This window comes from Podarcis tiliguerta (assembly GCF_965153285.1).
Source record: "Podarcis tiliguerta genome assembly, chromosome: 4".
Lineage (NCBI taxonomy): Eukaryota > Metazoa > Chordata > Lepidosauria > Squamata > Lacertidae > Podarcis > Podarcis tiliguerta.
Genome location: NC_139537.1, coordinates 58,015,926 through 58,042,390, shown reverse-complemented (window position 1 = coordinate 58,042,390; position 26,465 = coordinate 58,015,926). Strand labels below are relative to the sequence as shown.

Here is a 26,465-nt window from a genome sequence, read left to right as displayed (position 1 = left end):
ACAGCATTCTAAAATCAATTCATTTTAAAATCAAATCAGAATCAAATTAATGGCAACCATTGGGCTAGAGTTCTATGAGGATTACCAAAGGAGGGGGGTCAGACTGTGCCTTGGCCGGAGATCAACTCATGTAGATCAACTCATGGAAAAGCGATTCTTTTCACACAGCTGGAGGTGCTTCTAAAGAGTATCTTAATACAGCTGATAATGGCAAGTACAGATGCTCAAAAGCTTGAAATAACTATCTCAGATGTCCGAGGTTTGAAGATTATTACCCTAACAGTACCTTTGGGACTGACTTGTACTTGTTTGCTTATACAGTACTGCCCAACAATAGTAACAGTGTTCAGACATCAAGAACACTGTTTGCAACACTATGAGGGTAAAGAAAAGTCAGATGTTATGTAAAATATTAATGACGGAAGTCTCAATAATGTGAATCAGGATACTTTCACTTCTGTGGCACGAGATTTGATTTCAAGGCTCAAGTCATTTTTGGTAATCCTCTTTTGGATTCCCAGTACTATTCGTTTGAGTCTTTCAGAATCTGGTCAGTTTATTCTCTCAGCATTTTTACTGGATGTTAGTCTCTCTCTCTCTCATTCAAAAGGCTTTCACAAACTCTGTTTCGTCCATAATTGCCTCTCTCAAATGATTTTCCCTCCTCAATGATTTCTCATTAAGACAGAGGGACTCAAATGAGCTAATTAAAATAGGTTTTATTGTAAAAAAAAGAGAGAAAATTCTTCACACGAGCTAGCATGCATCTCAGTAAATGTTAACTGACAAATATAATTGTGCTCCTTCAGGGAGTAAGCAGTATACTTTTCAAAGTAGCCCATCATTTCTAACCAGCTTGTCATGTTTTCACACATACTTTGGCTGGTAGTCCTGTCAAACAAAACCCAGATTTTTTCTATGCAACAGGAGCAGCAAAGAAAGAGTAGACAAGAAGAGCCCACCATTGCATCTAAATCTGGTTCCATACAATCATTAGGACACATTAACTTCTGTCAGGTGTTAATGTAGGGTAGTGGTTCTCAAACCGTGGAATACCCTCCTATGAGCCTCTTTTAATATATTAACTGCTAACGTATCATGAAAAATGACATATGATTTCTCTGTTTTTCCCTTTTCTCCCCAAAAACCAATTTCCCCACTTCTAAATCAGAAACAGGGACACGGGTTGCGCTGTGGGTTAAACCACAGAGCCTAGGACTTGCCGATCAGAAGGTCAGCGGTTCGAATCCCTGTGACGGGGCGAGCTCCCGTTGCTCGGTCCCTGCTCCTGCCAACCTAGCAGTTCGAAAGCACGTCAAAGTGCAAGGAGATAAATAGGTACTGTTCTGGCGGGAAGGTAAACAGCATTTCCATGCGCTGCTCTGGTTCTCCAGAAGCAGCTTAGTCACGCTGGCCACATGACCCGGAAGCTGTACGCCGGCTCCCTCGGCCAATAAAGCGAGATGAGCACCGCAACCCCAGAGTCGGCCACGACTGGACCTAATGGTCAGGGGTCCCTTTACCTTTACCTTTTAAATCAGAAACAGGACAAAAAACAACTGGGTTCAGTGCTGCTTGCAGTTATAGCTTTTGTGTTCACAGTTTTGCTTCCTGTCTCCTAAGGTCTCTTTTCTAATTCCTCTACCTGTGCTTGACCACTTGCATTTGTCCCTCTACTCTTAATCACTGACACATGTTAAAAAGTACATTTAAGAACATCAGTCACTCACAAACTCTTGCTGCAGCATCCCCTCTGCTTAAGGGGAAGAGGGAGTGTCAGTTTTAGGGGAGCACCATAGCTCAGTGGTAGAACTCATGCTTAGCATGCTAAAGGTCTCCGGTTCAATCCCGGGCATCTCCAGGTAGTAGTAGTAGTAGTAGTAGTAGTAGTAATTTATTATTTATACCCCGCCCATCTGGCTGCGTTTCCCCAGCTGCTCTGGGCGGCTTCCAGCAAAATATTAAAATACAATAATTCATCAAATATTAAAAGGTTCCCTAAACAGGGCTGTCTGGTAGGGTTGGAAACATCCAGTTTGAAACTATGAGCAGCCATTGCAGGTTAAGTGTTGAAAATACCAAGCTCAATGGACCAATGGTCTAACTTCGTTTAAGTCAACTCCTTATGCCCCAATACAGCCCCAACATTCTTGATCTTCAGAGACAGTTTAAGCTCAATAAATACATTTTCCACAGTTCCCTAACCAAACCTCAAGAAGTGGGTGGGATGATAGATACAAGATGGTTTTCCATCATTACCAACTTCTTCAAAGAGAAAGGAGAGAGAAAGGATAACCGTGCCCAGAGAAGGGCTAAGAGAGTTTCAATTCTGGATCTGGGACTGAATTTCCTTAGCAAAGTTAAGAATTCTGTTTTTTTAAAAAAATCTGCTCTTTGTATTCAGCAGCCTTCCTCAACCTGGTGTCCTGAGACATTTCAAACTCCCATTGTGGCAAGCCTGCAGATATCGGTCAATTGTATACATTAATCATATAATGTTGCCAGTTAGTGCAAACAAGTGATACAGTAAGAAGAGATCTTTGAAGACTTCTTTTTCATGTTGACCATGAGGAAGGCCTTAACAACCACAGGCTGAAACTTGCTGAGCTATTGTTTTAAAAAACAAAATCCTCATTTTGTCAGCATCTTGCAATAGCATTTCCTTTGCTTAGGATTCATTTTGGATGCTTACCAGCTTTTGCATTTTTTAAATCTATATTACCTTGCCACTTAAATCAGATAAGCCTAGATATTCAATAATTCTTCAGAGTTGTAGCACTATAAAAATAGGGACATAATAAAATTATCAGTATAGGCACTACCATTCTACAAATATTACGGAATAATAAATAGTATCTAATCGTTATAATTGGACTTTATTTGTTCAGCTACCTTGCCTTTGCAGTTTTCATGCACCCTATTACTTTCCCTCCTGTCACAGAGGCTTAGCTGTGTTTGTACTTCTTCCTTGCTCTGCTCTTCCTCCTTCTGTTGGAATTCTACAGCTCTTTTTGCTGGGTCTCTACAGGTTGGTTAATAAAGAGCAGTAAAAATTATGACTGGCCAGTTGTGTGTTAATGAATCCAGAGACAATACAAGCCCAATTCAAAGGCAACATAAAACCCAACCTATTTTCAACTAGTGATTCTACCTGGATGTCATTTTTCTCAAGGTTTGGAGCCAGGGTAGTACTAGACTACCAACCAGGCCTCTAGATTTATCAACACTCTCCAAATGTTGTGAAACGCAGGGAGACTATAGATGATCTCCTGTCTCTCCCTTTCCATTCCTATTAAAGCTAAATCTCTTGCATACTTCTTTGGGAGTAAATCCCATTGGCACTCATTTTCACATAAATGTGCACAGGATCAGCTAAATGATTCTCCATGTTACCATTTCACTGCCAAAAGTACTGGAAAAACCAAATGGATGTTAACTTTGCATGCAGTTGTGGCCTACTTTTCCTTGTGCATTATAAAATGCCAGTAATCATTCCCCCACCCCCAATTCATTCATTTAATCTAAGTTTTTCATTTCAACAAAATATTTCAGAAAAAGTCCAAAATATTTATGTAATCCAATATTTTGAAAATAGGGAGGGATACATTATTGTTCCTTGAAACAACAGAGGATACAAATGAGATAAATTGTATACTCGAATAAAAAGCTGCTTATTTTATGCCTTCATTTCCATTTGCTTTCTGTGATCCCTCTACCTGTGCCCATGTTTGCAGCATTACCTCGCATGACACTCATTAAGCAGGACAGTGTCTGGACCAGCTGAAGTCTATTTCCTTCAAACTCCAGCAACTTTAGCATTTCCTGACTTGAAGGTTTGACTTCAAGCTTGACAGGGTTTTTGAAAAATTATTACCATTATTTTTATAGAAATCAGCTTGCACATTAGGCAGCTTAACCCGAGCCTTTGATGCTGTATTTTGTATATAATCAACTGCTAGCTCCACCTAGTGTTGTCTTAATGTAGTCCAAAGTTCACACACTTCTTGACAAAATGTAAGCAAACTATAAAATCACTATTTTCAATTAGATGGCGACAGCCTTCTATTATCTTTACAAAAGCAAAATCAGAAGCATGCACTTTAGCAACTTGAAAGAAAATGCTATGAATCTGGAAAATAGGTGCAAGAAAAGAGAATATACACCTGCTGCATCCTTAGAGATATTCAAGCCTGCCTAGAGAGCATTTGAATTTTATTAGGATATTATTACCATAGTTCAATCTCTGAACAAGTTTGTATACTGAAAATTAACAACCTTTATATTTTTTCTGTGCACTTTAAACTTCACATTTTTTTTAAATTCAAGGAAATAAGCTGAAATGCTGAAAATGGCTAATACCAAGTTTGTTGTAATAATTTGTACCTGGCAAATACCAAGTTACTAATTTTTGCCTGGTTTTAGAATAACACCACTTTAATATCAAGCTGCTCCCTTTATCTATATAAAAGTATATTCAGATGCCACTTAAAACATCAATCATGTTTGCAGCCAATCACTGAACTTGATGTTAGCACGAACATACAGATATGATATTTAAATGAGAGTACTGAGGTGTTAGCTGATGAGATATCAGATTGCAAATGTCTAACAAACTCACATATACATTTTATCTAACTTAGGTATTATTATAGAGTTTATTTCAGCCCACTTCTTAATAAGCTTACTTTTTAATGTGAGCAAACATTATTTCCACAAAGCAGGAAACTGGCAATTAATTAATCATTCTTTCCCAATAAGGTATAAACAGCAAGACTCAACCTTGTACAGGTGATCAGGATGAATCATGCATGTTGCTATAATATTGCTCACTAGGAATGAGGGAAGAGGGGTGAAGGGAATTGATACATGGAGCTGAGAGACTGTTTTTTCACATAAACTCAAAACTTTCTAACAAAGTCACCTGAAACTTTGGCTTATTGCTCACCTATACTAACAAAACAACAATCCAGCAACTGAATAATGAACATTACAGACTGGGAGATGATTATTTGGAATATCCTCTGTGCTAAAAAGCAACAATGAAAAACACCCATATATTCCATTTCAAATGATTTCACATTTGCCGTCATTTCTCATTAGCAGTTTTCAAAATTATATCTGAAACAAGCTGATACAGAGAAATTAAGAACAGTAATCATGCGAGAAATGATAGACCCAGCTGGGCAGACATCAAGTTGGCAAAACGTGAATACAGTTCAGTAGCTGAAACAGATGCTAGAGTTGTTGAAAGACCCTGCAGGAGATATACATGAATTTCCTCTTTATAATAATAATACACAAGTGAGCACACAGCAAGAACTAAAAAGGGGAGGATGAAACCCTGTTGGCAAAGCAAACTACAAAAACAGAACCTGCAATACTATTTGCTATTTCAGAATGTTCAAAATATGCAGCTTCATTTCCTCAAGCTCTATGTATATGCCAGCATTTTGAAGTCAAAGACCATGCAACTAAACCCTATGAAACGTTTGAGGTTTCTGGGCTGTTTCCTTCCCCTTACCTGGGCTTCCCCAGACTTCGAAAACACTTTGTTCTCTAACCTTACCCTTTCATAACAATATCTTTCAGGCAAGTGGCTCCCCGAGGTGAGAAGCAAGCACAAAAGACGTAATGCAAGCAGAAATGCAATTCAAAAATCCATTTTGCAGAAGCAACACTGTTTTCAGAGAGTTTCAAGACCTGAGCAACAAATCCTCTGCCATTATCAACAGAGGCTCATTCTAACATATGCTTTGTCATGGTCAGTTTCTAATGACATTCACGACAATGCAAAGGCTTTGATCATCCTACCTTCCATGCCAGCTGCTTTTCTCGTCACTCCATCATGCCAATAAGTTGGCTGCGGTAACAAATCAAGATAGTGCAAAACAGCATCTTTCCCCTGCATCTGTCATCTTCCTGAAAGCATTCTATTGCTGCCGACTGCTGGGAACTAGAAAGTCTATTTGAATTCCAATAGCTCCCCTTTCGCATGATTCAAGTTAGGTTAGGTGGGCATGCCTAACATGATTCTCTCCATCATTTATTATGCAGCTGCTACACTGCTGGTGTGGTAACCACTCTGACTTTATCTGATACGTCAGCCTGGCAAACCTATACCTTAGTGCAAACACACAATGAGACACAGCAGCATCCTGCATTTAATGAGCCTTCTTTCTGCCTCAGAGAGCAGTGCATCTGCAAATCTCTTCCAAATCCTGGCATTCGTGTGCTCTCTTTCACTGATTATTAAAGCTTGCAGCTTTTCTTAAACCAGAACGGTTTTCCGGGGAGGAAGGAACGGCATTTCTTCCCCCTTCTCCCCCCCCCCCTTCCCCACAGTCGTCTTCTGTTATTTATACTTTAGTTAAATACTTACTAATTCCTATCAAATCACACCATCACTTCATTCAAACTTTCCTTGGGAAAGAGTCCCAAGAAATACAGTATCGGGGCACATTATTCATGTCCTTACTCATACTTCATTATCAACACGATATCCAAAGCAAAATTGCATTCATATCTGTGAATCCTAATGAATAGCTCTCTAATGAGACAAGAGCACTCAATTCAAACCTAATAGATTTTCTATACCTGCAGGTGATTGCTTGCCCCTAACTGTTATTTATGTACTTGAAGAGGGAAGTAGTTTTTGTGGTTCTGTTAGTAGCATCTGATCTCTCAAATGATACCAGACACAGCTAAAATATCTGGTGAGTGACAGGTTAGTGAGGCTAATTTAAAACAACGCCCCCCTTCAACTACACCATCAGTAAGTACTGCCTAAAGAATATTAATAGCCACATGAATTTTTAAAGAAACAGCTAGTTTCCTTTATTCATAGCTGACATGAAGAATATGGGTAGACAAACACACAACTTTTTTAAAAAAATCTTGTAGATAGATAGGGCGGGAGATATCTAGAAGGTACATAATGTTGAAGTAAATACATCACTTTCCCCCTTATACCCAAGATTCCCTGCTACAAATCTGATTGGTAGAATGAATAAATCTGATCAGATAGGGGTGTGTGCTTTGGTATTCTTCCACCAAACTCACAATGCAAGTTCACATAACAAATACTGAACTTCAACGGGTTTTCACACAATTGTCCACATGGTGCAAATTGTGCATGACAACCATGTACCAGCACTGTTCTTAACCCACATTGACCCGCAAAATGATCCTGTTTACAAAGGCACAGATGTAGGTTAGAATTCTATGCACATTTAAGTACATAAGACCCTGTTAAGATCCGACTAAAGACCCATATAGTCTAGCATACAAGTGGCCAACCAGATATGTATGGCAAGCCCACAAGCGGGACATGAGTACAGTAGCACTATACCGCTTTCAAGTCTTAGTGAACTTAATGGGGCTTACTTCTGAGGAAACATGTATAGGATTGCAAGTCCATTTTAAATAGCCAAAACAGCCAGATTATCACAACAGTGTCTATTATACCAGCTGTTTAAAGCCAATTATGTCTTCTTCTTCTTTGGTGATCACTCGTAGCCAAGTAAGTAAGTAAGTAAGTAAGTAAGATTCCATAAACACGGTTTTAACAATGAGTCCGTAAGTGACTGTGGAGGCCAATTCTGGATTTATACGTTCTTCCACAGTGGGGACATTGGTTTCCTGGTGGGAGTTGATTACGGTGTAGATTTGCCAAGTGCGCCTTCCTCTTAGTACATTTCTCCCTTGCGTCCTGAGTTCAAGAGTCTTCAAAGCCCATGACACCTTTGGTAAAGGCTGTTCTCCAATTGGAGCGCTCGCAGGCAAGTGTTTCCCAATTGTTGGTGTTTATACTACATTTTAAAAAAAATTGCCTTGAGACAGTCTTTAAACCTCTTTTGTTGACCACCAGCATTACACTTTCCATTTTTAAGTTTAGAATAGAGTAGTTAAATTATGTAAACCAAATTAATCCTCATTTATTTTTCAAGCCTACGGCTTCAGGAAAGGTTTGAGATTAGAACAGTTTCTTGGAAGACAAATCTATTGCAGCTTGAAGTCTAATAAAGCTTTGATGAAAACTAAATAAATAATAATAGAAATTAAATATTACATATGTAGAATTGGCTGGGAAACCCAATTCCTTTTCATAAAATTTTCTGATGCCCTTATTCGGTCCTTTACATGAGTTCTTTTGCCATCACAATTCAGATTTTCATTAAGAGTCCCTCCACTCAGCTACACAGTTGTTCACCATTCAGCAAACAATGCACCAGTGTCAAACCACCACAGAACCTGCTTCACTACAGGCTGGTTTGGCCCGTATATCTTTACTTGTCAGAGATCAGGGATACTACACCCAAATGAGTCATAATATCTAGTGAAGCAGAGGGGTGCTTTGTAGGAGTGCTTAATATTCTCAGACAACTTTGTTCCAGTGAGGAGAATTAGTCTCGTGTGAATTTTACAAGGGAAAGCATGAAGCATGGTAATCTGGAGGTGAAAATGCCTCCCCACCATTCATTCCACTTCCCCACGTAAGATTAGCTCAACTCTGCAGCCTAAAATCTGTATCTTGGCAATCAGCTGCTTTCTGGGTGAGCAATGATGTCATTTTCCTCTTAAAAATCAAATTAGCAGAGACAATAAGATTGGCTTAATGGAACAAGATGGAAAATTTATTAGATGCTATAGATATGGCACCATGGAAATAACATGTCCTTTTAGAGATTTTATGTAAATAAGTTAGAATTAGACTTACTACATCTGCTCCTCAGTCTGTAGCTGCACATATCAACAAGCTAATTTTGTATTCAAGGCAACATAGGTTGCCCTATCATATAGTTGCAAAGTGTGTAGCTATAAAGTGGCTATCTTAAAAAAACTGCTGTCAGCTCCTTTTTTTGTTGTCGGTTCAAGTCATTTCTGAACTGAAAAGAGACAATAAAAGGAAGACTGACTTTGAAGGCCCCATAAATTTAGAATACATAAAAAATATTTTCTTGGTATCTGCATTTCAATTGTTAAAACATCCAGACAGTAACAAAGAATTGATGTTATTTCACAAAGGTTATAACTTATAACTCACAGGCACTAGTGACTTGGGAATTCTTGGACTGTGGTGAGGGGCTATATTTACTGTAGCCCATTCAACAGACGAGTAATTTAATAAATAAAATAGCATGGGGGGTTAATGGTTTGTTTTTGCTTTTGTTTTATGATGTATTTTGTGTTCTCAATTTGTATTTTTATGTTGTGAACCACCCTGTGATCTTCAGATGAAGGGTGGTATACAAATTTAATACAATAAATAATAATAAAGCAATAAAATGAATGAATGAATAAACAAACAATCAATGAAACAATAAATATGTTAGTTTTAATTTTCTGGAGAGAAGTGGTATGAAGTACAGGAAGCATATGGGTAACCAGGAACAGGAAGGGAAGTGGGGCTGTGAGCACCTGCACCACATAAGAAGAGTTACTAATTCATTTCCTATTTATTACACAGAGATCTTTATTAAGATTATGAATGAACTTACTTTCTGCACTATATTAAATTATGCTTAGGGTTGTTTTTTTTTCTATATGTGAAGCTCACGGTAGAGTTTTTAAAAACATTGTTCATATGGTGCATTCTAAGCTATGATATAACAATAAAAGTTTACCAAGAGCTCTTCCCCCCCGTCCCTTATAAGAAGGTTGCATGAAGCTACTGGATCAACACGTAGTTAAACACTGGAGGCAGAAATGGCCACCAACCGAGATGGCTTTAAAAGAGCATTACACAAATTCATGGAGGGTTATTGATGACTGCCAACCATGATGATTCTCCTCTGCCACCACAGTTGAAGGTAATAATGCTTCTGAATACCAGTTGCTGGCAACCACAAGAGGGAAGAGAGCTCCTATGCTTGAATTCTGCTTGCAGGTTTCCCATCTGGCATCTGGTTGGCCACTGTGAGAACAGGATGCCAGATGGGCCATCGACCTGACCCAGCAGGCTGCTCTTATGTTCTGAACTGTTTTCTTGCAACTCTTGTGAGTGGCAATGGTTTCCCAAGCTCTTGGGCAAGGACTCTTCTCCAAATTTTCTTTCTGGGTTTGTTTGTATTTTAACTGCTGATCCTAGAGATTGACCCTCAAACTTTATGCATATTCATCTAAGATGCAAAGTCTGTGCTCCACCAGTGAACTACTGCACCTCCCGAAAGGTGAGCTCCTTTTTCCCTTGGAGCATGTGCTTATCTGGCTGTTAAAACCAGGACATCTAAAGCTAGAATTTTCTTGCTCTAGACTTTTAGACAGTTGTTGGGAAACACACCATTCTAATAGACACACACACACACACACACACACACACAGGCAGTGTATAATTTATTTATAGCTGATGCTTCATTCAGCATGCTGATTATAAATAAAAATTTGATTTATTTAGTCTTCTATCCTTGCATGGAAAATCTTTTATTGATAATAAATAATGGTTATAAATAAAGTAGAAGTGAAATTAAGATTACCGTTGAACATTAAAACAAATTTGGCTAGTATGGGCTAATGAAATTCAGATGATATATTTATTGAGAGCATTTTAAAAAAGCCAAACTTGAAATTGCTCTCAAAATTGGTGAAAAATTCTAAAATTAATTTGGAAAAAAACAGGTTGATTCTTTAGAGAAGTAGTTCTAAAATAGCCTAGCTTAGATGCAACAAACATTATTATGAGTTCAATCCTTAGATTTGCTTGTTTCTCTCTCCCCTCTTTTAGACACAAGAGGAAAAGATTGAAAGCTTCACAGTTTCCTATTACATTCAAAAAACTGTGGTTTAGTCTAAATGTGATTGTTGTTGTTGTTTAGTTGTTTAGTCGTGTCCGACTCTTCGTGACCCCATGGACCAGAGCACACCAGGCACTCCTGTCTTCCTAAATGTGATTAGTTAAGACAAAACATGCTCAAACCAACCACATGTTAACCAGCCACAGTTAGAATAAATCACAGCATTCTAAGTTTGGAGATACAGTAATGGAAACTGATTTATTTAATAGAGATCAGAGACATCACCTTGCCAACAAAGGTCCGTATAGTTAAAGCTATGGTTTTTCCAGTAGTGATGTATGGAAGTGAGAGCTGGACCATAAAGAAGGCTGATCGCCGAAGAATTGATGCTTTTGAATTACGGTGCTGGAGGAGACTCTTGAGAGTCCCATGGACTGCAAGAAGATCAAACGCATCCATTCTTAAGGAAATCAGCCCTGAGTGTTCACTGGAAGGACAGATCCTGAAGCTGAGACTCCAGTACTTTGGCCACCTCATGAGAAGAGAAGACTCCCTGGAAAAGACCCTGATGCTGGGAAAGATGGAGGGCACAAGGAGAAGGGGACAATAGAGGACGAGATGATTGGATAGTGTTCTCGAAGCTACCAGCATGAGTTTGACCAAACTGTGGGAGGCAGTGGAAGACAGGATTGCCTGGCGTGTTCTGGTCCATGGGGTCACGAAGAGTCGGACACGACTAAATGACTAAACAACAAAACACTTTCCATCTCTTCTGGAATTCTTTATTACTAGCTGCTGTCTTCTGGTTCTTCCTCTTCTAGATGTTCTTCAGGCTGGGTCTTCTTCTCTGTCTCAGCCTTGTGCTTTTGAACACTATGCTTTCTGTTGCCTATCTCTTCCTGTTTTCTTTAACTTTCTGTCTTCCATCCTCAGGCCCTTCTCTCCATGACCCCAGCTCCAAAAGGCTCTTCAAATAACTTCTTCTAGTTTTTCTAGTCTTTACTGACCACTGCCTCTGGCCACCTTGCGGTTCCCCCTTCTACTGACCTTTATTCAAGGATCAATAGGGGTTTTAAAAGTGATTCTCAGAACACCAATCAGATTAAACCTTTCTAATGCCCCGATCAGTATAACTACCAGGGACATTCACTTTCAGTACTACTAGCTGCCAAAGGTGTTTCCTTCCTTAGCAACCGTAACCACGGCTTCTGCTAGCATTCAGGCCTTCATACAATATAACCTTCGCAGAGTTCTGAGGTCTAATCAAATACAGTTTCACCTCATGTTTCATTTACCATAGGACAAAACTTAACTCATTCCTAGGTCTAACCCATATACCTTTATCTTCAGTACTGCTAAATAATACATTGTCTCCTCACACTGCCATGAAAACATAGCAGACATTATTCAGAGAGAATTCTGCAGTCACCTTTTTCTAGGAGTGTGTGTGGGGGGGGAATAACTATCTCAGAAATTTTATCAGAAAATGATCGATAAATTTTCAGTTTGTTATGGGACTCTCTCTCTCTGTGTGTATGATTTTATATATTACCTTTATTTCCAAAGGAGTTCAGGGCAGCATGAAAATGATAAAACAATAAAACACCTTAAAAACATTTCCAATACAGATACAGATTGGGAAAGGATTGCTGGAAGAGGAAGATATTCAATAGGTGCTGAAAAGACAACAGTCCATCTAATATTCAAGGGGAGGGAATTCCAAAGGGTAGGTACCACCACACCTATATCAGAATGTACCACTTCACACTGCTAAATAGTACAAAAGAAGAGCTAAACACATAACTTTTCCTAACATTTAAGGGCATTTGATAAAGCAGGTACTCAGCAAAAATACTTTTGAAGATCTTTTCTTTTAACTTTGACAATACTCTAACCAATGGAGCCGATAATGTGGACTGCCTTTCCTCACTTGAGATAACACTGGCCAACAGAGTCAGAATTTAAATGGTTTTTGTACCTATAATCCAATCAATTCTTATTCACTCTCACTCACTCAGTGATCTCACTACAGAAAGCAGTACATATGGTAATATTTTGTAGAAGGCACAGCAGCAAGATACAATTCCATCTGCAGGAGGAAATCCCATTAACCAAATTCCTATAAATCCTATCTATTGAGGATGAGTATTATGTTCTTTTTCAATCAACTAAGACCACATTACATGCCACTGTTTGTTTGGTTTTATTTTTTAATCCACACACATGCATATTTGTTCTTTGTTTCTTGTCTCCCTAGAATCAAAGCCTCACAATAAACATGAATCCCATCTATTTTAATGGTAGTACACTCATAAAATATTTCTAGGATACTTTTTTTTGGGGGGGGGGTTGTTATGTACCAAAACAGTTTGGCACCTCTAGTGTTTATGATAATTATGTAAAGTTTATGTCAGTTACATGTGACTTGAGTTAGCAGGGGCTATATTCCCAGTTCATGGCACACAATCATTTAATTGCTATTTATTATTCACTTGAAAGACCTCAAGGTGCTGTACATGGTTATCTCCACTTTATCCTTACAAAAAGCCTTTTTTCTGTGAAGAATGTTAGGCTGAGGCATCTAGTGAACTTCATGGCAGAGTGGAGATTTGAACCTTGGTTTCCCCAGCATCCCACTCCAAGCACCGCACCAGACTGACCAGTCATTCATGTGGATCCAGTAGCTCAGTAATTTAGGGACCCCAGTGTGCACCCCCATTATACAGGATGGAGCTATCCTGGACACTGTAGTCAATAAAGAAGCTTTTACATGTGCAGGAGCTCCATACGTGCAAAGAGGATCACACCAAACTCTGCACTGGAAAATAAATATATTGGATCTATAAATATATTGGTGCCTACTAGTATCATGCCAGGCATTGATATCACACTGAGTCAGAGTGGAAAAAAAACATGTCTGCATCCTACAGCATCTGTTTATTCTTGGCAGCCTTCAGTTTGAGTACAGACCAGACCCTTGTCCATTTACACAAAATGATGTGCTGGCACACTAAGAGAGCATGTGACTGAAATCAGATACAGAGAGTCTGAAAGCCTTGATTCCACATTTAGACTTTACTTTCAGCTGACATTTTGTTAGCTGACAATGTGAGAAAAAGATGATATTCAAGAGATTTTTAAAACACCCATTTCTCTTTTCTCTTCCAGCTCTGAAAAGGCTTTTGAGAACCAAGACTGTTGAGCTCAGTTAATTTTTGCAGCATATGATATAAAATGAAATAAACCATCCTTCAAAAAACTGAGTGGGTTCTTGAGTGTTTACATGACAGAGTAGATTAGGAAAGAAGTCTTCAAGTCACTTTGACCTCTGATTTGCTTCACATTTCACCATGACCACTTTCACCACACATTTCTTTTGCACATTCAGGGGGTGATTCAGATGTTGGAATTCAAAGTCGACTAACGCTGGCATTCAAAGTCCACTCTTCCATCTGTAGATATAGCCCTCTTGCAAACAGCAACACACTGCTCTTTTCAGAGGCTGGCTGCCTCTCCTTCTCCTCCCCCTGCCACCCACCATCCTGCCTCTTGACAGCCCTGGATTACTCCAGGTAGATTGACCCAACCAGGAACAATTTGAGGCTGTCTCAACCTGATTTCGACAAGCCTTAGATGTTCCCGATTCAGTTCAGTATTCAGCCGAATCCAGTTCACAGCAGTTCTCTGTTTGTTTTTATTATTATGGATCTTGTACATTTCTGCATTTTGATCCTCTAAATTAACTGGTTAGTGGTGGTGTCAGATTGAATGGAGGAAAAGAACCACACCCAGGAAATTTTATGTCAAGCTGCACTCACTGGGGTGAATGACAAGCAGTAAAATAACCAAGAATATGGTGAATGAAAAAAATGGTGTGAGGCACCCTATGTGTCAATCTCACACACAGGAAGAATTGGATCACTGCATTCAATAAGTTTACTGTAATAGCCAAAGGCCATGACAATTACATTATAATATGCTTAAGTACAAACACAATAATAACATGAACAAATATCAATAATGTAAAAGGGGGGGAAAATCAGAAGTACCATCAGCTAACTCAACTTCTGATTGTAACCTCACAATCTCCAAAACAATTTACAGCAATATTATCTAACTCTTGGATCTGAACGACTTATTTGCAAGATAGCACCCTCATCTGGATACAGTTTAAGCATTTAGTGTGGAATTTCCATGCTTCATTAGCTCAATTTTTAAACAGCATCCATGTGATGCCCTGGTGCCATGACATTGCCCTTTATTTTTCCTGTCAGTCTTCCATCTTTCCTTAGCACATAGGCAGACCAGCTTTCTACAAAATAGCAGCACTAAAATAGTAATGAAAAAACGGGGGTTGGGGTTGGGGGTGTCATTTTAAACATGAAAAGGTATTATAGCACTATAAAAACAGTTTCATTCACTTCTTTTTAAAAAAAGAATTATAGCTAGAAAAGCATTTTGATGCTAATTAAAATGCTGATTAAGAAAATTAACCAGATGATAACATAGCACCAACTGCAAAGATTATATTGAGAGTGAGCTTCAAATGGCCACACAGGTAAACTAGACTTCCCTGATGCATGGAAGCTGCATCACTGATAGACAAAAGGTGCAATATCCAAAATATTGTGGAGAATCAACTGCAATCCCTGCTGTAAGCTACATGTGGAAGAGCAATGGTTGTTAGTCTGAGGAGTCACCCATCTGGAGGTAGTCGGTTGTGGTTATCTGGTGTCTGAAATTATTAGAAAAGTAAAAACACAGCACACAAATCTATGGTATGGCTGTATTTGGAATATTGTGTATATCTTTGGTATCTACATCTTAGTAAGGACATTGTAGAGTTAAAATAAGAGAAAGAGATTCAGAAAAGGGTAATTATCAAGGTATTTGAGCAATTTCTCTGAAAGGAAAGGAAATGGTAAAATATTCAGAACTTCTTAGTTAGGAGAAAAAAAGACAGGGAAATGACAGGCCCTTATAACATTATGCATTATTTGCAAAAGTGGACATAGGGGCATTTTCTCCTCTCTGGCAAAAGTAGAACTCCAGGTCACTCAATTTTATTGATGGACAGTACATAAAAGTACTGTCCGGTACAGATCAAGAAGCATTTCTCCATACAACATATCATTCAGTTATGAAATTCACTGCTGTTGTCACATGCTTTTATAGCTAATAGGTCTATCAATGACAGTTCAGTGGACACTCTATATTTGAAAGCACTATTTCTCTCAGTATAAGTTGCTGAGGAGGTAAACAGCTAGGGATGACCTTAATGCCTTACCTGTGGGTTTACTAAAAGCATTGAAAACAGGATGTTGGTAGATCTTTGGTTTGATCCAGAAAGGTTCTATATGTTCTCATGAATACACAGGTAAAGAAGAAAACAGTGTTTACTGAATAATCAATTAAAGTGAGCTAGGAGACAAATTGCAATGCCTTGTAATGTCTTGTTCCTATATATGGGTGGTAGGTGTTTCCAGGTGGGAGGCTCTCATCACTACCCAGCTCATTGCGGTAAGCCAAATTGCAATTGGTTTTCTACAGGGCAAGGGAAATTCAGGGTCACAGTGTTTTTAGAGCAGACCACACCATCTCCCAAATGTGTGGACTGTGAAGGATGGGGTGCCCAGCAGGGGAAATGATGGTGGAGCAGTACTCCCCCCCCCTCCACATGATAGTAATCTCATGGGTTACCCCACCAAACTTAGGGCTTATAGTGGGTTGCTGATTTGTGTGGATGCGAGGAGGGGGAGATCCCCTTAAGCCCCTGGTTTGTCTCTTCTCAGGAAGCCTATCTACACTTCGAGGTACTAGGCAACATGAGGAACTTCTTGACAGGGCAGAGTGGAGAAGGAAGATTGTCCATTGCAGGAGATGAACCCCTGGAGGAAGGTGACACACAGAAGCCATGTTGTGTCACTGGAGCTGTAAGACTGATTCCAATCTCTCACCTTGGATACTGATTCTGGCCCAGAGGTGCAAGGACAGCAGTCACAGATCTCAGAAAACACCAAGGTGGCTGTGGAAGCTACAGAGACTCACAAACCTGAGAGAGCTCCTGAGGGGAAGGGAGACAATATTACAAAGGACAACGGAACACCTGGTACTGGGGGTAAGAGCTTCATTGATGCACAGGAAACTAAGGTTTTGCTATGGAAACCTGCTAAAGGGCAGGCAACAATAAGTAGGAAATAGCTGGAGGGAATGACTTGTGGTTTCAGTTGTCTCTATACTAATGCACAGAGTATGGGAAAGAAGCAAGACAAAATTAAGCTTTAAATACAGGGTGGAAAATATGACCTACTGGCACTCTTCACCAGGCAGAAGTTCTTGTACAGATGGGAAAGGTAGGATCAGGCAAGAAACTCAAGTGGGGACTTCTTAAGAGACCTCAGGGTTTGGTTTTAAGCTTTGATTTTAAGATATTATAAGAGCTATTGGAGGCAACAGTAGCCACCATTGACCTAGGCTGCCTTGTAACTGACTCCTATACATTTATTACCTAGCAGTAGGGTTGCAGTCAGTTATGCTTAGGTTTCCAAGATCTGTATGCCAGCTTCTTAGGTTTGTGTTTTGTAAAGAAAGATGCATTCACATGCACCTTGCGTATGGACTACCACATGGACAGTAGGGTCCTTGTCCTGCCCAGTTAGTGTCTGTGTGTCCAGAACAGATGGCTGCATGAACACCTAAGCACGAAACTGAAGATGCACATACTAGATACACATGTACACAGATGTCAGAGATGACACCTGTAAAGGTTAAGGATCCCTGGATGGTTAAGTCCAGTCAAAGGTGACTATGGGGTGCACCGCTCATTTCGCTTCAGGCCAAGGGAGCTGGTGTTTGCCCACAGAAAGCTTTCTGAGTCATGTGGCCAGCATGACTAAACCGCTTCTGGCGCAACAAAAAATCATGACGGAAGCCACAGTGGTACCTATTTATCTACTTGCACCGGTTTCCTTTCAAACTGCTAGGTTGGCTGAAGCTGGGACAGAGCAACGGGAGCTCACCCCATCATGTGGATTCAAGCCTCCTTCTGACCAGCAAGCCCAAGAGGCTCAGTGGTTTAAACCACAGCACCAGCCACTACCTGGGATGACACCAGTAGCACAGCCAGGCCCTGCTTTCCATTGTCAACACAGTCTTACAAGCAAATAATAAGATAATAGGACTAAAATTTCAGCCTCTCAATTTCCAGCTCTCTAAGTTGGTCTTATTTCAGCCACTTCTACTGTTGGGCAAAAATAATAGTTCCCAGTCAATGTGACAGCAATTACCACAAAGCTGTATTTCCAATTCTGTATTTCAACTTCTCCATGAAGGAAGTATCAACAAAAGCAGTAGCCCAAGCTAGATTGATGATGATTAAATTATTTTCTCTTTGGACTGTTCATCACACCTAATTGACAACAATGAATAGAACAACAGCAACAATAAAAAAGATACAGTGCCTTTTACATTTTAAAACAAACATTTAATTTGCTTCCCAGGAAATTGCACAGTAGAAGCAAACAACTTGCCAGCATTGTGCATAATCTTTCATTCCCTATGATCTCTTATTAAAACTCAAGATGTCAAATGAACCAGAGCAACACCTGTACAGGAATCCTGAAATGGTTTCTCAGCAAAATAATAAGAAAATATGGTTTCACATAGAACACAACATTGTACTAATGAATACACTATATAATGGATTACAAATCATTCTTTGTGTGGTGGTATGAAGATCTCTGAACATCCCAGGTTGTTGTATTTTATATATACCAAAAAAGCCATACCTGCATTTTATATTACAAGCATAGGCCCATTAGCATTTAGAGACAGATTGCTGCTCACGATACCCAATCAGCTGTTAGATTTGGTAGAGAGAAACTTGGAGTAATAGGGACGCTGAAATTTAAGAGTTAGCACATCCCCTGCTTGCCATATTTTGTTCCAGGAAATTAGATAGATTGCTGTCTTCCACAGCTGGGGATAATGCAACTGGGCTTATTGGTGGGAATGAGTAGCAATTCCAAGGATTGCAGCATTATTAGCAGTGGTAGTAATGGCCATTTCAGATCTAATGCTTCAGCATATGTCTTTTTGCCCAGTGATAATTAACTGTACCCAAAGTAATTATTTGTGCACATCTGCAGAGCACATACTATTTTGGGGGTGGTGGGGTGGTGGACTGAGTTGGTTATCTGGGTAAATGCTCTATTATCCTAAATGAAAGAGAACAGATTTTGAACTAATTTTGAGCAAGGAAACTGATCTAACAGTGCTCAACTAGACATAGCACTGGACACCTCAATTGGATTTGTACTCAAAATGGCAGCTAGCCTGACCGTATTTCATCAGTTTGCATCAGCTTCCTGGGCCAGGGACTAAAAAGGAAAAGCTGCTACAAATGCCTTCAAGGATGGCATAAGTGCCAGGGCGCCACTCCCTTAATTTGATGGTTGCTTTCTTATGGAGAAAATAAGTAGGATTGTTTTGGAGCGATGGTTATAGGAATGGATGTAGAGTAGAAGGATGTAGAAGTTGTTCAATACCATGCAGAGTTGGCCTGCTCTGGGTGTGAAACTAGGCAGTAGGACATGGGTGAGACTCTTAGAAGCCCAGATGAAAAAGGCTCTCTTGCAGGTCCAGTCCAAGGCTGTGCCCTAGGAAGCCATCTCACACAACTAACTGGCTTCTTGGATAGTAGGTAAGATAAAGAGTGGTTGGCAAAGTAGCTTAGACATTGCAGGCCAATGAGGAGGAAGCTCCCACTCATCCCCATGCAATGGAAACAAAGAGGCTAATTAGAGACACAGGACGCTTATTTACAACCACAACTTTAGCCTGCAAATAAAGGATATAGTTATGCATACAACTTCCTCTCATGTCAATAGGGCTAGGCATAATTAACTGTGTGCTGGATTGCATGGCCTGTTGTTTTAACACAACAAAGGAGCACAATGACTTAAGAATGTACCAGTTTATGCATGTGCCATTCAGAAGTGTGAAAAGCAAATGTGAAAAGCAAGCCATTGCATTTAAGTGGCTTAGCTGGCAAAGCATTTTTTGCTGTTTGCAACCTTTACTGAGATACTTTGGGGAATTCCAGTGTACTTGACAAAATGTAGTTTTAAGGTATTCTTTTTTAAAAACAACAACAACAATACCACATCCATTTCCCAACAGATGTGTCAGTGTAGTAAAGCTACGCTATTTCTAGAGAGGGTGGGGAATAACTATGGCACTGGAAGGCAAACAGATTACATTTTGTAAGATCCACACTCCTATCTTTAACTGCTTTTCAGTCGCAAATCTCTCTTAGATTTTTGCAGTGCTTTGATTATCATATTCCTACAACATTATCCACTATGCAACATATCTATTCTTCTTATGCCTCTTGACTAACTAAAACAAACTGCACTGAGGAAAAATTCCCACACTGCTGGGACAGAAACAGTATCTAGGTGGGAGAGTATATGTTCGTATCATTTCCTAATAATGCATATCATTCCCAAATGAAATTTGATCCTGCCCTAATCATGTCAAAAACATTTCCCCCCTTAGCTGTCACTTCACTGTTCTCTTACCCAGTCCTTCCCTGTCTAATTCCTTCAATTTCTCTACATGAAATTTCTTAATTACATGAAAAAGCAATCCAGGCTGAGCTTTTTTTTATTTTTAAATCCTATTCTGCCAATTAATGGCACAGGTCTGGTCAAGTCATTGTAAGGTTATCACCATCTTAAAACAGATTTCCTAAAATTTTCTTTGCTTTCCAATCTCTTCTTATGGCCGGACTACAGGGCGAAATTGCAGGTTTAACTTTACATAATCCACCAGAGGGAGCTCTGCCAATTGACATGAGGTAGTCATCTCTGCAGTGTTGAAGGTTCTATGCACTGGAAGCACTTAACTGGGCTGTCAGTCAGAACAATGCGTCGGAGTGTTTGTGGATGAGCACCTGTCCATTTATCATGACTGAAATGGATCAACACATTGTTTTTTGTGCTCCAGCCTAGATTTGTGGGAGGATATTTTACAGTGCAATGGGGCTAATCCTCAGGAATGTCAGTATTTTGCGGGAGCAATTCAAACACACACCAGAGCTTTCAGTTTGAATGCTGAATAAACAGGTTGTCAGATGGAGCCCTGAGCTCTTTAAAATAATTCTATTTATGGTCTAGAGGCACAAGTAATTGAAAGAAAAAAAATGGAACGGAAGCCCAAAGACCAGGATAAGCAGATAGTAAATTTTGTATTCTTTCCAGGAACAAGTCACTCCCTAGCAAAAGGTTACTGCTTCCAAATGTTTTAAATAATAGAAAGCAAGAGTAGCAGGCAGGTCACTTACAAAAAATATTTGTCTGAAGTGTTTTCATAAAACAAGATATGTTACTTCTGTAGTGTAATAATGCACTTGAACACTTCTGAACTGAATCTGCATTTTCCTCACTCAGGCCACATCTAATAAAATACAGCAAGCAAATACTGAAGCTAAGCTTCCTGCAAAATTCTCATGTTTCTTTAAAGACATCAGCTCCACACAGACACACACACACACACACACACACACACAAACACACACACACACGTGTGTATGTTCTGTGCCGAATGGTACCATACAGAGAAGCTGATTTTGCTGCAAACATCACCAATAAATTCCTGTCCCTCCAAGGTTTCATCTGTCAATGATGCATTCAAATACCTACAGGTTGATCTGTTGTCTCCACAGGCCTTCTTCCCAGAATGATAAAACTGTAGAAAATCAAAAAGATTCTACAATCTGTGCAGAATTATTTTTCAGAGTTTCAAGCGTTATTTTGGTGCTGTTTATTGGGGGGAAGTAAGCAGTCGCTTTCTTTCTCTGCTGTTGCTCTAAGAGACCCAAAAGTGTTTTGGCTATATCTTTATTCATTCCTGGCTCTGATATGAATACTTTGTTTCAAGCCACAATGTTTTTTTCCAATACAGCTTCAGATGATTAAAATTGCTTCTAAACACATATGCACAACTACTTTTAAAAAACAAACAAACAAAAACAAAGCACAGCTGAGTATATTCCAAAATTCCAGGTAGCCTTTAAACATCTTAAACATGGAGGCATGTTCAACAAATGCTACCTTATGCCAAGTCTAACCATGCATTAAGTTCATCCGGGATTGCCTTGTGCGGAGCTGAATCTGGTTCCACCAATTTGAATTTTGAGCTGATTTGGTGATATTTAGGAGGGAGAATTTTCATTTTAAAAAGCAGCTGTGATTTCTTTTTCTTTTCTTTTCAAAAGAGGTTCAAGTTTCTTGCTATCTCTAGAAGCAGCATAGTTTCAAGCAACAGTCTAGCCATGAGCTTCTATGCCTCCCCCTCCACCCGCAAAGACCAATACTACATCTTTCTAAGAAAAGGTATATGCTTGACGTGGCATAAAACTGTATCTGAGAAATGAACAAGCCCAGGTAAGTAAAAACTAATTCCCTAAATTACTTGGGTTTCTCTCCACTTGCCAGCACTCAAACCCACCATTCCTGCTTTTCAGCTCTGGCATTTTCTACCCTGAACAGCAATGGCTCTTCAAGATCTCAAGCATATACATTCAACAGCACTGCTACCCAAGACCCCTTTAATTGGAGATACACCAAGGACTAAACCAGGAACCATATTCATGCTAGACCTCTGAGATAGGAATACTCTCTTGTCTGGCTGCCAAGGAAGTTTGGAGATGCAGCTACAAGGCAGAATTAAAGTCAATCAAACATTAAGCAGTTATCAGCTCTCATATATCACATTGCCCCGCCCCCCTCCGGTGACTGTACCCAATTACAGGAATTACACCATGGTTAGATTCAAGAGACACTGGTTTAAGGAGGAAGGAGTTCTCATATTACTTCATTAGCCATTGTGCTGGCATGGCCTTCTTGGTGGCGGTTCCACATTTGTAGTGTCCTCCCTGATGATGTGTGGCTGACTCACTTCTTATTACTTTTCAGGAAGAATTTTAAAACATTCCTGTTTTAAATATACTGTTCCTGGCAACCTTGGAATTATTCACTGTGTGGGTATGTGACTGTCTTACATGCTTTTAATTGTTTCTCATTGTTTTAAATATGCTTTTATTTTTAATTGTACCGCTTTACCACTTTGTTTTGCAGAGGAAGGATGGGATTAAATAATAGTAATAGCAATGGTATTAGTAATAGTAATACATGATGTAGTTACTGTGCAATTAGTGATGCCGTTACCTGACATAGTCACTATTCTCTAATACAGTGTGATGGCACTTCTTTTCTCTCCTAATGCATAGGAGATTATGGTGAAATATCCTGATTCCTAAATCAGAGGGCCTCTAATTTGTAGTTATAATCATGGCTTGATAATCATACTTAACAAGATGCTACGATAGCAATCATCATTGACCAGAAAAACAACAACAGCAAGAGGCAGCAAGCAGTGACAATTTTGCTATCTAGCAGTGTTAACTAGCGCGAAGGATGGTGACACATCATCTTGCACTTATGCCATCAAGAAATATAGATAATAGCAGCAGAGGAAGAAAAGTGGCAGAGAAGGTGAGGAGGTGATTCATAGTTCTAGGAAGGGATAGATTAAACATTTTGGGTGGTCTGCAGAAGAGAAAGATAGCAGAAAGTTCACGGTACAGACGAGAAGCAAAAATTGGCACCAGCTTTTCACAACTGAGTACCCCCTAGATGCAGCAGGACTATAACTCCTATCACCCCCCATCAGTACAGACAGTGCTCAGGGTTGATGGGAGTTGTAGTCCAACGACACCTGAAGGGCACCAGGTCGGGAAAGGCTGATCTACACATACAAAGTGGGTAGCAGGATTGCAGCCTTAATCCAATTTCAAAATTGAGGATTTAAGGCAACCTTAAGAATCTTGTGCCCCTCCACATGGACTGCAGCTCCCATTATCCTTGACCATAAGGTCATGCTAGCTGGGCCTGATGAAGTTCAACAACATCTGCAGCGGCACAGGTTAGCCATCCCTTGACAATGGTCGTATTATCTCAGCTTCATCTTTAAACCAGAGCTGTGGCCTCAACAATAGCTCGCGTCTCTAATCTTCCTGCACATTAGACGGTGCATATATTGCATTTGTGGCACATAGCAAGGCCCTCAAAATATTTTGAAAGCCGTGAATTATACATCACAAACATAGGAGAGGAGAGTTAATAAAATCAACCACTGCAGCTGCCATAAATTATTAATGACAAATGAGGCATATCAAAAGGACGATTCTCCTCGCCGTCGCCCTCCAAATCCACATACCACTAATATCAGAGCCAACCATTCATACCCTATGCATCCTTCATTTGATACACCACACAAAAGTTCTTCCTCTTTTTTAAAGTACAAGTGGAAGATAAAAGCTTGAGCAGCCATTGATTTTGCTCCCTTCAGCCTCCCTTGCTGGATTATGCTGATCAAAAGTAATCTAATAGGCCACTGCAGGGCTGCTATTTTTTTTTTTTAAACGCAGTAACTGTCAAGAACTTGTAATAGGACTCCACCACTAAAAATCACATCCCCACGGGAGGCCTAAATATTTGCACTGTAGGTATAAAATCTTTCCCTGAACTGGCCATGCCAGCATTCAGGGGCTAATGGATCCCAACTGAAAACACAGTTGAAATAAGAATAATAACAAAATGACAAGTCAGCTGGTAGGGATCAAAGTTTCTCTGTGGAGCCAAAATTATGTGTGCTTGAGGTTCTGGCCATCAGCTCCATATATCTGGAATGTGGGAGATGCTTTAATCCAATGCCCAATATGAATGAAAAACCTGATATTATTGCAACATGCCAGAACTGTACATGTACAGGAGAACGAAATGGACGTATAATAAATTGGTGTTGCTATTCTACAAGCACTGTACGGTGGTACCTCGAGTTACATATGCTTCAGGTTACATACGCTTCAGGTTACAGACTCCGCTAACCCAGAAATAGTACCTCAGGCTAAGAAATTTGCTTCAGGATTAAAGCAGAAATTGTGCTCTGGTGGCGTGGCAGCAGCAGGAGGCCCCATTAGCTAAAGTGGTGCTTCAGGTTAAGAACAGTTTCAGGTTAAGAACAGACGTCCGGAACAAATTAAGTACTTAACCTGAGATACTACTGTAATAATCTGTGGCATCCAGTGTGGTTTGTGGGATCCAGACTCAGGTTGGCTGGGGCAGAGAGCCCACCAAAACTATCAAAGAGCAACGTTGGTGATATCACAGAACTGAACAGCAGCCAGTAATTCAGTAGGCTTCACCTTAACACAGGGCAGTTGTCTTTTCTAAAGCCGGATGTATTGTGCAATGTACAATATTATCAACATAATCAAAAACGTTTTAAAACAGCCTTTAACTCAGCAGTGCTAGAAGCAGTCATGCTACTCAAGAGTGCATTATCGAAGCCAGACCTCTGCAAAGGCTAATTCCTTTCTGCAGGAAGTCTGTACCAAGATTTGTGTGACTGAAAACTTCAGAGTCTCCAGGTCTCAGCACAGCGGTGGGCGGGTGTTTCTGTGTTAGTTATCTGTCGGCCTGAGTATCTAAAATTGTCACAGGAAAAATGAGTTGTACATTTTCAAGCTCACACATCAGTATGCATTACGGATTGGGGGGGGGGTTATGCAACTGTACCCATTTTAAGAGGTAAGGAACAACTATTTTTCAAATGTGTACACACCTAAGGTGAAACAGCTACTTAAAAACGGACACACAATGCAGTTGGCATAATATAGGTGTCAAAAGTTCCTGACCCACATCATAGAATCATAGAGTTGGAAGGAGGTCCAGGGGCATCCAGTCCAACCCCCTGCAATGCAGGATTCTCAATGAAAGCATCCAAGACGGATGGCCATTCAACCTCTGCTTAAAACCCCCCCAATGAAGGCAGCTGCATTCTGAACCAGCTGTAGCATCTGAACTATTCCTAAGGGCATCTCCATACAGAGCATGTTACAGTAGTGCAGCCTAGTGTGTCTAGATAGCTGAAATAAGGTGAGACGTCCCCAGGCAGAGCTAGGGCACTAGCATAACCTGGTAAAAAGCCATCCTGGCCACCAGCACCAACTAAGCTTCAGGCGGGGGTTGGGGAGCAAAGGTAAGATTAGTAGCTTAGTTCCTATGACATTTAAGACAGCCCCACTTTAAAATAAAAATGGAATGATTATTCTGAAGAAAGAAAGAAATTCACTTCCCTCCCTTTCACTTTTGAGGGTTTGAAATGTTGCAAGTAGATTTGTACCCTACAGAATTCAACACCTCCTCTTTGCTTCATTTGAGCTTAAACAGCCCATGCAGAGTATTTTCCCAGAAGCTTTATTATTCCCACAGGAATTTACAGAATGATATTCAGTTCTGATTCAGCTTCATTTTCTAGTGGGAAAAAGGGGGAAATGATAAGACTAGAGGAAAAGCATTAATATTTAAGCATTTTTGTAATATGTCAAGTTGTCATGCAGACACGAGCCAAACAAAGATAGAAAAGAATTGGCTGCCATTTGCACAAAGAAAAATAAGTAAGTGTTTAGCACACCGAAGGAAAGGCATCATTATTTATGATAAACTTTTAATGTTGTTCAGGAAATTTATATGCCACACGAAAGCTGAATTATGTGCAAATACTTAAAAGCAGCCAGTCAATTAGTCATGGGTTACTATTATTATTACTTATTAATTTTCTATACCACCCTTTATCCAAGGACCATAGGGCAGTTTACAATGAAAAACA

General features: G+C 39.8%; 1 protein-coding gene across 16 annotated transcripts in view; it reads right to left on the bottom strand.

Moving 5' to 3' along the window:
• DMD (dystrophin) overlaps positions 1–26,465 on the bottom strand; it is a 984,302-nt gene that overhangs the window by 904,121 nt on the left and 53,716 nt on the right. For 10 of the 16 annotated variants that reach the window (XM_083438935.1, XM_083438912.1, XM_083438939.1 and 7 more), the window contains exon 1: positions 5,812–5,915. The exons of 4 other annotated variants lie outside the window; for them this stretch is intronic. In XM_083438935.1, the coding sequence (XP_083295061.1) occupies positions 5,812–5,908 (97 nt within the window). In that variant the 5' untranslated portion in view covers positions 5,909–5,915. Of the gene's footprint in view, positions 1–5,811; positions 5,964–26,465 lie in introns of those variants that run through there. 2 more of the 16 variants (XM_083438940.1, XM_083438921.1) reach the window with 2 other exon arrangements.